This window comes from Euleptes europaea, chromosome 16 (assembly GCF_029931775.1).
Source record: "Euleptes europaea isolate rEulEur1 chromosome 16, rEulEur1.hap1, whole genome shotgun sequence".
Lineage (NCBI taxonomy): Eukaryota > Metazoa > Chordata > Lepidosauria > Squamata > Sphaerodactylidae > Euleptes > Euleptes europaea.
Genome location: NC_079327.1, coordinates 44669298 through 44684813, shown reverse-complemented (window position 1 = coordinate 44684813; position 15516 = coordinate 44669298). Strand labels below are relative to the sequence as shown.

At 43.2% G+C, this 15516-nt stretch overlaps 1 protein-coding gene across 1 annotated transcript in view; it reads left to right on the top strand.

Moving 5' to 3' along the window:
* Nucleotides 1–3460: 3460 nt before the first annotated feature.
* The window catches only part of CLTRN (collectrin, amino acid transport regulator), a 42855-nt gene continuing 30799 nt past the window's right edge, over nucleotides 3461–15516 (top strand). The window contains exons 1-3 of the mRNA XM_056861797.1: nucleotides 3461–3508; nucleotides 5862–5937; nucleotides 6711–6769. Coding sequence (XP_056717775.1) covers nucleotides 3461–3508; nucleotides 5862–5937; nucleotides 6711–6769 — 183 coding nt within the window. The remainder of the gene's footprint in view (nucleotides 3509–5861; nucleotides 5938–6710; nucleotides 6770–15516) is intronic.

Genomic DNA, 15516 nt, shown 5'->3' with positions numbered 1-15516 from the left:
CCTTTTGGCCCAACTTTTGCGCTTCAACATGGAAAGAGAATATCTAGGGGAAACTGCCATGAACATATGTCCCTGTGATGGGCTGTCTGAAAAGAAGGCATGATTTAAGAGATTCAAATGACTTGAGGTTCAGCTAACAGTGTCTGTTTATCAGTCCATCCACCCTAGAAACAGGGATGTATATTGATTAATAAAACAGCTCCGCATTTTTGTGTGTCCAGAATTCAGGAATAAAGATTCCTTTAGCAACAAAGCCCGGAAACACAAAGTTCAGCTAATCCTGGATTAGCAGCCAGCCACAACATGTTTACCCTGTATGGTAGTAGATGTGAAAAAAGCCAGTATCACTGTATCAAAACCATTAACAATGTATGGTTCCAATGGTTATTAGGTCAGCGTGTAACTGGCCAAGGTGGTTGTGGTGGTTGTGGGTTTTTTGGTATACATTATGACAGTGACAGTGGCTGTCACTTGTACAGTGTCTATAAGAAGAAATCTGAAAATACTATAAGTCTGAAAATACTGAGTATGTTACCCCAGCTGTCGGTTGTTAGACATTTACCTTGCACATGGTGGCTGGGCACTGAATGGCCATGGGCTGGAAATTGGTAGACAGACAGCCCCTATGCATCAGAAGGGTCATTTGAGTAAGCCTTTATTTTAGAGCCAAACTAGATGTTACGTGTGGCCCAAATAGTGACATGGGTGCCCGACCTGACTCGCTGTCACAGGGGAGAACTGGGAAACTTAACTTGAAAGTTATCTGTTGCTCTGTTCGGCTCTGTAAAGGGGATGGAGAGGATGATGGCTTCCCTACCACACTGTTTTCACCAACAGAAACCGCCGAGGGGGGCCTATTTGCCCCTTTCTCTGGGTCTACCCCCACATCTATTTCTGCTGGTGAAAATGGCCTGGTAGGGTAGCCAGAAGGCCCTCCTCCCACCCCCCACAGCATTTTGGAGCCCTTGTTGTGAGGTTCTTCAGCTGCCCTGAGCAATCCCAATAAGTCACTTGCTCAGACAGGTAAATCAGAAGCAGGTAAACGTTTATTGAGGAGCATGTAGGTATAGAGCATGAGCAATCCATGAAGTCAAAGCTGCTCATGGCGACCAAAACTACAAAGCATAACTTTAAGCCTAACACCATCCCAGGTGCAAAGCGAAGCGGCCTGGGAGTCAAAAGATAACAGCGCCTGGTAGGAAGCAGGGGAGTAAGCCAGCCACAATACTGTGAGGCCTGCCAGGGGCTCAAGGTCGGAGCAGGGAGGGAGGATGGGAGAGTGGGCTGCTTGAACAGTTCAGGGGAACGAAACCCAAAAGAAACCCTAGAACAGCAAAGGGCCGAACTCATGTCAAGAGTCTGACGGCTTGACATCACACAGAGAAACAAACCCACACGATACACGTGCACAGAAATAAGCGTGATTCACGGCACGGCACGCCACTTGAACAAAGCCAGGGACGGTTCCGGTCAGGACCCTGACACTTGTTACCCAGTTCTTTAATGGGATAGCGGGTTGAGTTGGGCACCTGTGTACTGACTCAGTTGAAACATCTCGTCTGGCTCGTAGTTGCTTGGAATTGCAAGTGTTTGCCACATGGAAAACACAGGCGGGTGAAGTTTCCTCATTGTTGCAGCTGTCAATGCAGTGCAGCGGCAATTGGGCTTCCCCCGGGTAGGTTCCGCTAAGGGTTGTTCGCCTCCAGGCGGTGGCTGAAGATCTCCATCTGATAGAGATCAGTTCCCCTGGAGAAAATAGCCACTTTGGCGATTGAACTCTGTGGCACTGAAGTCCCTCCCCTCTCCAAACCCCACCCTCCTCAGGTTCCACCCCAAAAATCTCCAGGTATTTCCCAACCCAGAGCTGGCAACCCTAGTTCCACTGCTGTTTCCCGGTCCCATTCCCCAGCAGCAGCCATTCACCCCCCCGATGCCACCATGGCTATAGGAGTACAGAACCTCTTTTCAAGGTGGATCTCAGAAGCTAAGCAGGGTCAGCCCTGGTTGGTAATTGGATGGGAGAACACCAAGGAAGACCAGGAGTGTGATGTGGAGGCAGACAATGGGAAATCACCTCTGAACATCTCTTACCTTAAAAACCTTACGGGATCTTGACAGGAGGAAAAAAGGAAGGAAGACTGACTGGATGTATCAATCTATATGTTGGGTACTCTGAATTCATTTCATTTTTTTAAAGTGTTCCTAGCCCCTTTCATTATGGAGATATGTTTTTCCTCTGATATAGCTGCAATGAAAGGAGCTAGCAACTTTTTTATGGTGTAGCGGTTGGAGTGTTAGACTAGGATGTGGGAGGCCCAGGTTCAAATCCCTGCTGCGGGAGTTGCTGGGTGATCTTGGGCCAGTAACTCATTCGGCCTATCCTACCTCACAGGGTTGTTGGGAGGATAAAATGGAGGCGAGGGGAATTATGTAATTTGGTTCGGGTCCCCATTGGGGGAAAAGGTGGGATATAAAAAAAGTAAGTAAGAAAAAGCTGGGAATTCAGGTACATGTTTTGTTGTATTGTTATAATGATATTCCATTGCCTATTAAACCAAACCAAAAAAGCGCACACACACACACATGATGGGGAGGAAATGTCCACCACAGAGGTGGGAAAATTGGTTGCTGTGTGGGCAGGACTGGGAAAATCTGCCCACTTGTTAGTCATCCAGGCTTTCCAGCAGTCTTACCCAAAACTTCAGAGCACAGGTATGGGAGAGATCAGAGAAAAGCTTGAGAAACCCTGTAAGGCGCCTGAATGCATCATGATGCTGAGAGAAGGCAGGAAAAAAAAAACCCCACTTCCCAAAAACACTGAACTCAAGAACAAATACCCATGTGGAAATGACTGCAGCTGTGAATACTATAATATATACACTATATTTTCTTCTATTTTTTTTCCTTTTTCTCTTAACTGCTGAATTAGCCAGTTTTGTGGTGCAAATGGGATAAAATCTCTTTTCTCATCTCCTGGTCTCTAGGGGGTTCTGCTACTTGCATGGGATCCTGATCAACAAAAATATCCCATAACTTTTGAAACTGATAGAACTTCTTTACAAATAATAAATGCTTTTAAGATAAGGGTGAAACAAGTGAGAACTTTTGCATAGCCTTTTATTTGCGAATGAAGGAACGGAGAGTATGGTTCTGACATATGTTGTGTCTCTGTCATCTCATTCATTTTCTTCTAATGCTGTTCCACTCATACATCCCTTTTAGTGAACATAGTTGCAGTTTCTTTCTTCTTTCTTTCCAGCTCCCTTGACACAAAGGTCTTGAGCAGTAAAAGGGGAGCCTTTATTTCTTCAAGGAAAATATGGTGGATAGATACTTAGCTATTGCCAATGTTGTTCTTGGGTCTCTATCTTTTGCTATGGTGGTAATTTGATTAAGATAGGAGTAATCCATTGATCGTGCTAAGGTTTGTATTGGGGGAATTCCAACATCATTTGGGGCAATGAATCCACTCTCTTCAGATCACATGGACAAAGCCTATATGAATAAGGTAAGTTGCCATATTTTCCAATTAGCAGCGTCAAAGGGACAGCGTTCAAGTGAGCAAGCATGAATGCTCTACGGTAACAGGTAAAGGTAAAGGTCCCCTGTGCAAGCACCGGGTCATTCCTGACCCATGGGGTGACGTCACATCCTGACGTTTCCAAGGCAGACTTTGTTTGTGGGGTGGTTTGCCATTGCCTTCCCCAGCTACGGTAACAAGGGACTATTAAATTGTTAAAATAAGCTGGAGTTCGCAAAGATGGAAGGGTACCAAAAAACTGGGTAGAGGATACTCTCTTAGCACGCATTATAGAGCTGAAGTAATCTAATTTTTTAATTTAGTTCTTGATGGTTAATATAGATTCACTTTTCCCCATACCTAATAAGGTATCCTTAGATAGGCCTAGGGTTAATACTTTCTTGTCAATTTCTTGCATCCAGTGGGAGCAAAAATGGTCTTGGTTTAGATTTGTAGATCAGGCCATCCTTCTCAGTTGAAAATATGTCCTTCAGCCTATGTTTAAAGGCTTATAGCCACACTTTGGTTTCTATAGAACATTGGACTAGTTCTAGCCTTAAACTTATTCCAGTTACATGTCTTGGGGTCCCTTTAATTCGCCGTAAAAACTGACACAAGGGGAGGTCAATACTCTCGTCAAGCTGAGGAATCCATATTGAAGCTCCTTATAAGAACTGTGGGATAATTTTAACGTTGACCATTTGTAATTCCCCTGGTATATATTTACCTCCCTTATGGAAGAAAAAGCGTTCAATCACTGCCATCAAAGTTTTTTTTTTTGCTATGTATCTGAGATGGGGTTTCCAATTAAGAGAGTTGAAGATCATGCCCAGGTATGGACATTTGGAGACTTGTTCTAATTGGATACCCTCAATTCTCCAAGTAGTGGGGGTGATTTTCTTAGCTTTTGAAAAGATCATAACTTTAGACTTTAAATAACTGATCTTAAGTTCCTCTGATTTACAATACTTTGAGAACCAATTTAGAAGTCTTCTCAAGCTTATCTGAGTGTGGGACATTAGGATGGCATTGTCTGCACAGAGTAAGGTTAATGTCTTTGAAGACAAAAATGGAGGATGAAATTCTGCTGAGGAGGGGTTGGCTGAAAGGTCATTCAAATACAAATTAAAAAGTAGAGATGCCAAAAGACAACCTTGTTTCATGCCTCTATCCAGGCAGAAACTCCACGTAAGTTCACCCTTATCACTACAACGCACTTGGGCCACACAAGAAAAGATTTTTTTGATCAACCCAAAAAGTATTTTGTCAGTTGAAGTATGCTCCAGTTTCCCCACCACCTATTCCTGGATATAGTGTCAAAAGCTCGCTCCAAAACTGTAAAAGAGACATATAGTTTAGATCAGTGGTTCCCAACCTTTTTTTGACCAGGGACCACTAGGACTTTTTTGTTCGGTGCAGGGACCCCAAGGTTCAAAATAAAAATTCAGGGAATTTGAAAATAAACTTTAATCATAACTGTTAGTTAAACATTAAACTTAGAATAATATTTGAATATATATATTTTTATAATAGAGAACTTATAATTGAAAATATTAATTTATTATGGGTTTATAACTTTGTTTCGCGGACCTTAATTTAGTTCTCACGGACCCCTGGGGGTCCATGGACCCCTGGTTGGGAACCAGTGGTTTAGATGAACAGGCATATTTTTCAACTAAATGGGCTAAGATCAAGCAATGGTCTTGAGGAGCAAAGTCCTTCCTAAAACCAATTTGTTCATGTCCTAGTATGTTGTTAGAGATTATCCATTCCTCTAATTTGAAATATAAATATGAGGTGTATAACTTCCCCACCGAAGAGAGGAGATTAATAGGACGGTAGTTTGCTGAATCTGCCTTGGAGACATTTTTTGTAAATTGGCACAATGATCGAATGCAGTTTCTATCACAGTTGATGGTCCCTGTGTGGCAACACAAGTTTCCCAACAGTAGGGAATCAAGATTCAACAGAATGGCGGGCATAAGCATGGAAGGACAAAATGTTAAACTGCTGGAGATGTTAAACTTTATTTTATTAGTCTGATATTCCACCCCTTCTCCCAGCCACTTATGTTTTCAGCACCACAGCAACATGAAGTGTTCTGGAAAAAAATATTTCTTGCCTTCTTTGCTTAGGTACCTAAAAAGGTAAAAGGATGTACCTGGCAGAAGACCGTTGTTTTCAATAACTGTTTTTTTGCTAAAATAAGGGAGGTGTTAATTATTAAACCCTTTACTCGATTCCTTTCTAGTTATGCTGATGCTTTAATCCTGGGTCACAGAAAGTTTAAGACTGCATTAGAGTGGTGGCTTTTTTCCCCTTTTTGCCTGAACTTTTCCAGTCTGGAAGGATGTTAGGGAGACTGCTGCTTGCCTCTGCCTGGACTACTGTTGCTTATGCTGTACTTTGCAAACCAGGTAAGATGGTTCCACTCTATCCTTTGTTCTTCAACCCAGCAGTTGCTTTGAAAATCTGGTAAATTGAAAGACCAGGGCTGTAATCCTTTGCATACTTGCTTGGAAATAAGTCTCACTAAACTCAACAGTACTCAGGCTATAGCATGATTTTGCAAGTAGTTTTGAGGATTCTATTATTACGGTTAAAACCATATTGAAACTCCTGATGGAGCATCCCACAGACAGTTTATACTGAATATGATCCCTTTGTCGCAAAAGTGATCTTTGATATTTTTAGAACTGAAAACCAGTAAGTGGCCTGTGATTTCCCCACTGCTTGTGTTTTCAGGACCCATCACAGCCTTCCTTCTTTTACCCCACTATCTTAATAAGACTTATCTGATACTACATCCAGCTGTTTTTTGTAGTATTGATATCCAACCCATATGGGTATATTGCCAATATATGAAATGTATGCTCTGATGCCCTGACCTAGATGGCCCAGGCAAGCCTTATCTTGTCAGATCTCAGACACCAAACAGGGTCGGCCCTGATTAGTATTTGAGTGAGAGACTATCAAGGAAGCTGAGGATTGCTACACAGAGCCAGGCACTGGCAAACTGCCTGTATTCATCCCTTGCCTTGAAAACCCTAGGGGGATCACCATAAGTCGGCTGCGATTTGACAGCACTTTCCACCACCACAATGCTCTAATATATTGGGGGAAAAACCGAGGACCTAAAATGAGCTTCAGCTGCATTTTACATTTTCATTTTATACCTTTTCTGTTGCAGATATGCAGAATGCTGTCAAAGTGCGGCTTAGTATCAAAACAGCTTTGGGAGACAATGCAGTAAGTGAAGTCATCTTCTTTTTCTGGTGAAATACTTACAAAATGCCAATTAGCTTAAGTGATGGAGTCATTAAAGAGATATAAAGCTATCAAACCAATAATTAGATTATAGATTGTTCGGGTTTTTTGCATACATTTATTGCCTGAGATCTGACAGCATTGATCTAATGCTTGAGTTCTTTGAAAAGCATATTCCCCATAGATTTTCTAACAGTCATTCTTTCATAAATTATTTCAAGTCTCTACTTTTAATATGAGCAATGTACTACCTGAAGCTGTCAATTTCTTAGAAAGCCCTCATTCTGCGGAAATTGCTATTTGGCTGTGAGTTGCACAATTGGAGAGGGGTTACAGATGGATTTAATTAATGGCATAAAGTTCTGTGATCATGTAAACATCCATTGAAACAAGTGCATTATGTAGCAGCTTCTGGCCACTTACCAATTCTCAGAGGATTCTCAAGTGCCAAATAGTTAACTCCTTCCCAATCCTGAACCTCTTTCAGAAAAACATAGAATGACACATTCTGCCACCAAAACTACCCCCCTCTGATTCACTGCAGCATGCTTCCCCAACCCCTGTCAAAGGCAGGCAACAATTTGGAGCAAAAGTGGGACAATGTGTGACATGATGAATTTATTTAATTGGGAGAGGAGGAAGAACATAACAACTTCCGTTGTGTCCTGAATTCTGCCCGTGACACACTGTTAACTGAAGTACCCCATTGAGTTTTATGTCAATATATTTAATTCTCAGAATAGCCAGATCTGTGGATACTTAAATCCAGAGACTAGAGCCATGACCAGACAGGACAGATCTTTCTACAAACTAGAAAAAGCCCCATATTTTCAGAAAAATCTGGAAAGGAAGAAAGAAAGAAATTGGGGAGTTAACTATGGTTGCCACCTTCCAGGTCATGGTTGCCAACCTCCAGGTACTAGCTGGAGATCTCCTGCTGTTACAACGGAACTTTGGCAATTGGACTCTATGGCATTGAAGTCCCTTCCCTTACCTCCCCAAACCCTCCCCTCCTCAGGCTCTGCCCCAAAAACCTTCCACCAGTGGCGAAGAGGGACCTGGCAACCCTATTCCAGGTGGTTGCTGGAGATCTCCTAGAATTACAACTGGTCTCCAAATGACAGCGATCAGTTCCTCTGGAGAAAATGGCTGCCTTGGAAGTTGGGCTTTATGGCATTATACCCTGCTGAAGTCCCTCCCCTCCCTAAACCCCACCATCCCCAGTCCCCACCCACAAAATCCCCAGGAAGCTTTTCTCCCTCTCTCATAATACCAGAATGCGGGATCATCTGCTGAAGCTGGAGGGTGAGAGATTCAAAACAGATGAAAGGAAGTATTTCTTCAAACAACGCATAGTTAAATTGTGGAACTCCCTGCCCCAGGATGTGGTCATGGCTGCCAACTTGGAAGACTTTAAGAGGGGAGTGGACATGTTCATGGAGGATAGAGATATCCATGGTCATGATGCATACCTATTCTCTCCAATATCAGAGGAGTATATCTATTGTATTAGGTGCTGTGAAACACAAGCAGGATGCTGCTGCAGTCATCTTGTTTGTGGACTTCCTAGAAGCACCTGGTTGGCCACTGTGTGAACAGACTGCTGGACTTGATGGGCCTTGGTCTGATCCAGCATGACTTTTCTTATGTTCTTATGTAAGTACCTGAAAGTGCTATTTTTAAAAACAAACCAACAAAGCAAAAACATTTGGAAAATATTAAATATTTGTAGTTTGCTGCTCAGGTCATCAGTGATTAAAAAGGTAATGATACCATGGAGATATTTAACTCCTGCTGTTTTAGTTATAGATGCTATAATGTGTTAGTGTGGAGGATGAGTTGTATCTACATGAATGACTGTAGTTTAATTGCCTTCCTGAAAGAAGTTACTGGTTATTAGTAAACAAAGCAATGCAAGGAATTCTGGGTCACAGAAGACTGAGAAGGTCATAAAGTCTGACCATCGTGACCCCAAGAAAAGTTAGTGGTTTAATATGTGTGATGCATCTTCCTTATGTCTGTTTTTCTGATTTGCACTTGTATGAACCAGTGAACATGTAAAATGTGTACTTTGTGAGAGGGATTGATTCAGGCAATTCTGATTTATCATTAATGACAGATGGTTTTTAAAGCTGGTTTACAGTGATTAGGTGTATATTCTGCTAAATTCAGGAGAGCAGCCTCTGGCAGCCTCCATTATTATCTCTGCGGAACAATACACATTTCTAAACAATGCTGAATAGATGTTTAAGTTTATTTGTCTCAGCCACATCTCATCTCTTAAAAATGCAGCAGATGCAGTTCTTGTGACACATTTGAATAAAATTAAAGCCTATCAAGTCTATTAAAGCAACCAAAGCAGCCTAGAATGGGCAGATGGTGCTGTTAAATTGCTGGCTGTCTTATTGAGCTGTACTGTCTCATTGTTTACTTAGGTCTGTGATGGATGAATCCATCTAGTATCTCCTAGACTGTGAACTGCTTGAGGTAGAGATCATCAGCTGTAAATCGGTTAGGTGTTGCAAAGTGTTTCATATAAGGGAAACATGTTTTGTTACTAGGGTTTTAGCCACAACTTCAGACATCTCTTCTAGAAAAAGAACCAGATACCGTTGTTATACGGTATACAATATGCATACAAGAGGTATAAAACATATTAAATAGAATGGCCAAAGAACTTTCCCATTTGACAAAACACATCTTCCCACTCTACACTGTTCAGACAAGCTGCAGCAAACCTATTATGGCCTTGTTCAGTAACTCTCCCTTTCTACCCCTGTAACAATGAGGGGGCCCTGGGACAGATGGCTTTTTCCTTGGCAGATCCATGGTGAGAAAGGGGACGCTACAGAAGTAGATTCCAGAGTCCTCAGGATGCGAGTCCAGACCTCTCAAAGTCTGCTCACAGCTCCGGGTGCAGAACGGAATGATGGAGCTTGTTTCCCCAGAGAGCCGGCATGGTGTAGTGGTTAAGAGCAGCAGACTGTAATCTGGAGAACCGGGTTTGATTCCCTGCTCCTCCACACAAAGCCTACCTTGGGACCGTCACAGTTCTCTCAGAACTGTCTCAGCACCACCAATCTCACAAGGGGCCTGTTGTAGGAAGAGGGAAGGGAAGGCGACTAAGCCACTTTGAGACTCCTTAAAGGTAGAGAAAAATGGGGTATAAAAACCAGCTCTTCTTTCTCTTCAATCCTGGAGCCACGGTGGATTCAGCAAGACATATTTATTCTCTGATTACAGTGTGGGGGTGGGGGGAAAGAGTGAGCAAGTGAGTGAACACACTCACCTTGGCCACTGCAAGCTCTTTTGTTTGCCTAAAGAAAGAAAGCAATAAACTTGCACACTCCATGTCCAGCTTAGTCAAAGACAGTACCTGAATCCTTGTTAGAGTCAAGAAGCTGGGTGTGTAGTATGAAGGGCCAGGGGCCACATCCTGCCATGGCAATGCCATCATCTTTCCACAGTACTAAAGACAAGTCAATACACCAGAAATGGAACCATGGCACTTGACCATATTCCTATGCTGATGGATTAAAAAAAAACCCTTACAGATGGCTGCTTCCAAAAGTGAGAGTAAGCTTTCATTTGGTAAGTTGTAAGCTTGTACTCCAGCCTTAAAACACACTGGCTATCAAATGCTTCTTTTGGCTTACACTTTGGAGTCTGCATTCAATGTCCTACTGATGTTTCATAATATTTACATGTATTTAAAACCCAGAGATCAATTGGCTAAAAATCCTTTTCTGAGTGATACTGTTCAACATAAGGCAGTTTAAAAAATATCCCAGTACTTCCAACTAATAGTTGGGGTGGAAAGAATTACCTTAGGTGCACCCAAGGGGTTTTGCATTGTAATTTTGGAGTATTTGATGAGAAAAGCAGACTGACAATCCCCACTCCCTGGTTATGTACTGCTTTCGACAGCCTTCAGTTTTAAGTTTCCCAGGCAGCACTGGGAAGCTGCTTTTCAAGAAAACCCCAGTCCAAGCACAACTTCTGCACAGAGATTCTAGAGGAAGGGAAAGAAAGACGTACTCCCTCTTAGTCTCACACAAGAGACAGAGAATTTTACATCTTTGAAGATGTGGAGAGAGTGAGGTCAGACAGCCTAAGCCATCTTCCGTCAACTCCCTCCCTTCTGGCAGTTTGGTTCTGGCTTTTATTCTCTCAGACCAGTAATCATCTGAGCTGAGAGGCTAGAAGCTTCTGCCCTGGGTGGCTACACTAATACCTGCACCTGGCATGGTGCAATAATACTTGCATCTGGCATGGTCACACATGGTGGTGGTGTGCCATTGTCACTTGATCTGTGAAGAAAAGCATTACCATGTTCCTGGCATTAAGTCACCAAGTTCACAAGTGCAAGGTCACCATCTGTTACACTGTTTGAAGACTAGGTCTGAATCATTAGATGGTAGCATTATTTTCTCCTCACAGGGCAGCTTATCAGAGGGGCTAAACTTCCAGGCAGAAATGACCTTCTTGTTAATGTCAAGAAGAGGTAAAAGTACCTCGGATAAATGATGCTGATATTATTCCAGCCACAACCATTAGGCGGGCAACATTGCATATCATAACCTTGTAGTCTTGCAGTTTTATTTATCTCAGAATAGTCTTAGCCAGCATGACCTTTACTTCACTTTATTTTCCACATATTTTCTGTTCAGAGAAGCCTCTATATGCTTTACTCACAAGATTCATAGGGAAGCCACATGTACAGGCTATCTATTGCTCAGGCCTGCGGCAACGGTGGCTCACATTTTTGAATATGCAACACTCTACAGTCACTGCTACAGAGGGAACTCATCTACAGAAAGACTTACAACTGGGAAAAGATGTAATCCAAGAACCTCGAGGCAGATCTATGCATCTAAGATTAATTCCACAAAAGGTTTCCCTTACCATCCATCCATGCAGAGGTCAACGGCTTCTATGGAACTCTAGATCAACGGCCATAAACCACCTAAGAACAATCCTTGGTGATTTCAAACTATCCATCAATCACTTAGCCATTGAATCGATAAATAAGCTTCATCAGACTCAAAGAATTATCCTTTCATTTAAGGACCCCATATCTCGGGGGACCCTGACCCAATCTTCACAAAACATGGGGGTTCTTGCAAGAAGGGTCCCCTCAAGCTACACTGAAAGTGTGGGACCTCTACCTCTAAAAATGCCCCCCCCCGGAGCCGCGGAAAGGCGCGAATGTGTTTTTAATGGCTTTATTCGGCCGAATTCCATGGACTTCAGCATTTCCCAAATCAAAACGGGCCGAATTTTGCTGAATCCAATTTTTTTCGATTTTTTTTTCAACAGCCCTATACTTATCCACCTGGTGGCACAGGATGGTCTGTTGCACCAGCCGGGCATAGCCGTCCAGCTGCATGCTGGAGTTGCTCCAGCTCCACATGGTCGGGGCCGGATTCTACAGCCGGCTCCTGCTACCCCCTCCAGCAGGATGAAATGAGGACAGACTGGCTAAGAACTCGTCCCCCCCCCCCGCTCATTCTGGCTCTGCCTCCTTTAACACCTCCATTGTCGCCACTTCCTTTCCCAGCCCTCTTGTAGTACAGAGGGAATATGTTTCTCCATGGCCCAGGTGGGAAAGTGTTATCACAGTTTCTTGGGCGGTCCTAGCAGCTCCATAGCTAACAACTCTTCTGCAAGGGGGGAGGAAAGGTTCTTTTTCTCAGCAAAACGAATTCACATCTGCCTTGAATAGAGGCTATTCCTGTCCGTGGGAGGGGGAGGATTGCCAGTGTTAGATCCTTCTGAGCTAGAGATCTTCCAGGACCCACAAAGGGCTAGACCAAATGATTTTGTGGGCCTTAAACAGCCCCCGGGCCTGACAACCCCCACCCCTGACTTAGGCTATATGCCATATTGAAACATCTATGTTATGGGTTGATATGGTTTGTGTGTCTTGTGATATGTGTATGTATATGGGAACAATAGTTGTGCACACTTAGGATTATCACATTTATGTATAGATGTAGCAAGTTAGGTAAAAGGTAAAGGTCCCCTGTGCAAGCACCGGATCATTCCTGACCCATGGGGTTTGGAAGAAGTATCAGACACCACAGCAGCGAGTAAATACAGCAGAGTCAGCATGTAGTATAAAAGTGCTATTTTATTATACAGTGACAAAATGCTACGCAAAGCATCTACTTCTCACAACCCACAACCACAATACATATATGACACACCTATATACATATCTGGCATAGTCTCCCAGCCAATCAACTGTTGGCTGCCTTGTCTCCAGGACTATCTAGCTCAGTCCAGTACAAGCCAGTTTTTCTGCTCAGTCATTGAGCTGTCATGTGACACCACCAATCACCTGGCTGTCACTTAGATCCTTTACATCTGTTACATCTGCTTGCCATGTGCAGTCTTACATGTCAACACTCCTCCTAGACTGACATTGCAAGGCCCAATGAATCCCGAAATTTCACAAATTTCTCCACTGGTAAACATTTAGTAAAAACATCAGCAATGTTGTCACTTGAAGCACAATGTTCCAGTTTTATAAACCCATTGTTCACCGCTTCCCTGACATTGTTGTATCTTATTGTTATATGTTTACTCCTAGTTCTGATGCCTAGGTCTCCTGCCAACTGCTGCGCTGCTGTATTATCACAAAATACCCTTACAGGCAGACTCCATTGCAGGTTTAAATCTTTAACCAGTTGTTGTAGCCACTCCAACTGTATCTCACAGTCACTAATGGCTGAGTATTCAGCTTCACACTACTAGTGGAGACGTGAGTTTGTTTCAAAGACTTCCACATGATGAGGGCCCCATGCAGATACACTGCATACCCTGTAGTGGATTTCCCGTCTTCCCTGTCTCCCCAACTAGCATCACTGTAAACAGTGACTGGCTCCTCCTCATCAGCTTTGAGTTTTAATTTAGCTGAAGAAGTGCCCTTTAGATACCGCAGCACTCTCTTTGCTGCTATCCAGTCTTTTTCATAAGGACAAGCACACCTTTGACACAATAAATGTAAAGCCATACAAATATCAGGTCTAGTCCAACAAGACAAGTATAGCAATGACCCCACCAGGGACTGATATAATACCTTGTTGTGGAACTCTTTGTCATCCACCTCCCGGGCATACCCTGTTGTCATGGGGGTATCAGTGCACTTGGCTTCTGCCATTCCAAATTTCTTTAGAAGCTGTTCAATTTTCTTGGTTTGGTTTAATTCAAAACACCCCTCTGAGTCTCTGGTTATTTCAACCCCCAGATAGTTTTGAATATTCCCCAAATGCTTCATTTTGAACACACTCCCAGCAGCCTGTTTGAACCACTGCAATTGTTCCTCTGTGTGGAACATCAGGCAGATATCGTCCACATAAACCACCAGCACACATTCCGTGTCACCCACGCATTTAGTGAACATGCAAGGATCTGCCACTCCTTGCTTGAAACCTAGTTTAATTAAGGCCTTGCTAAGGCATTGTGACCATGCCCGAGCACTTTGTTTTAAACCATAGATGGCCTTATGCAGTCTCAGCACTCCCAGCTCATCTTTGCTTGCAAACCCAGGAATTTGTTCCATATATAATTCCTCACTCAGATTTGCATTCAGGTAGGCAGTAGTAAAATCAAAATGATGCACCTGCATACTGTCCCTTGCAGCCTTGCACAGTGCAGCTTTTAAAGACTCTGATTTTACAGTTGGGGCAAACACTTCATCAAAATCCTGTCCCTCTGAGAATAACCCTTGGCCACTAACCTGGCCTTCCTAAGGATTTTCCCATTAGGCAGATATTTGACTTTGTATAGCCACCTGCACCCAATTGCTTTCCTTTGATCAGGCAGGTGAGTCAGGGAAAATACCTTGTTATCCTGGAGAGAGTCATACTCTGACTTCATGGCTTCAAGCCAACCCTCCTTTTCTTTCCCTTCTAGCAACAACACCTCCTGGTAACTTTGTGGCTCCTTCACATACACATGGTTAACATCATTTGTTTCAAAACCATATCTTACAGGAGGAACTCCCTTGTTACTCCTGCTTGACACTCTTGGCACAGACCTTCCACCTTGTTCACTCTCTGATGAGGCCCTACTAGGAGATCCCTCCAGTTCCACCTCATTCTCATCATGAGAGCTGTTAGACAAAGGAAGTATCTGCTGAGACACCTGATGCCCATGGATCTTATCCCAATTACTATTTTCACAGAAATTGGCTGATCTGCTGTAACTCAGACAATTGTGTTCATTGGCAAACCTGTAGGCTTTCATGCCTGTTTGATACCCTAGGAAAGTGAGCTTTTTGGCTCTAGCTCCTCCTTTCCTTCTCTGGTTTAAAGGCACATTTACCCAGGCTTTCACCCCAAACACTCTGAGATAGCTCAGACTCGGGTCCTTTTTGTACAGTGCCCTGTATGGGATATCATCTATGGATCTGGTCCAGATCCGATTAGAAATATAACAAGCTGCCTTTAAAGCTTCAGCCCAGAAAGTCATAGGCAGTTCTGCATCTCGCAGCATGGCATACATTTTTGTTTGCAACATCCCACCATGCCTTTCTGCAATACCATTTTCCTGAGGGGTTGAAACATTAGCCACCCTATGTTGCACACCTTGTTGCTGCAACCACTTGGCAAATGCATTGGACATGTACTCGCCCCCAAAGTCTGTCTGTAAAGCACTTAGCTCTTGACCAAGCTGCTTCTGTACTCTTCTAGCCCAGTACTTGAAGGTCTCAAACACATCTG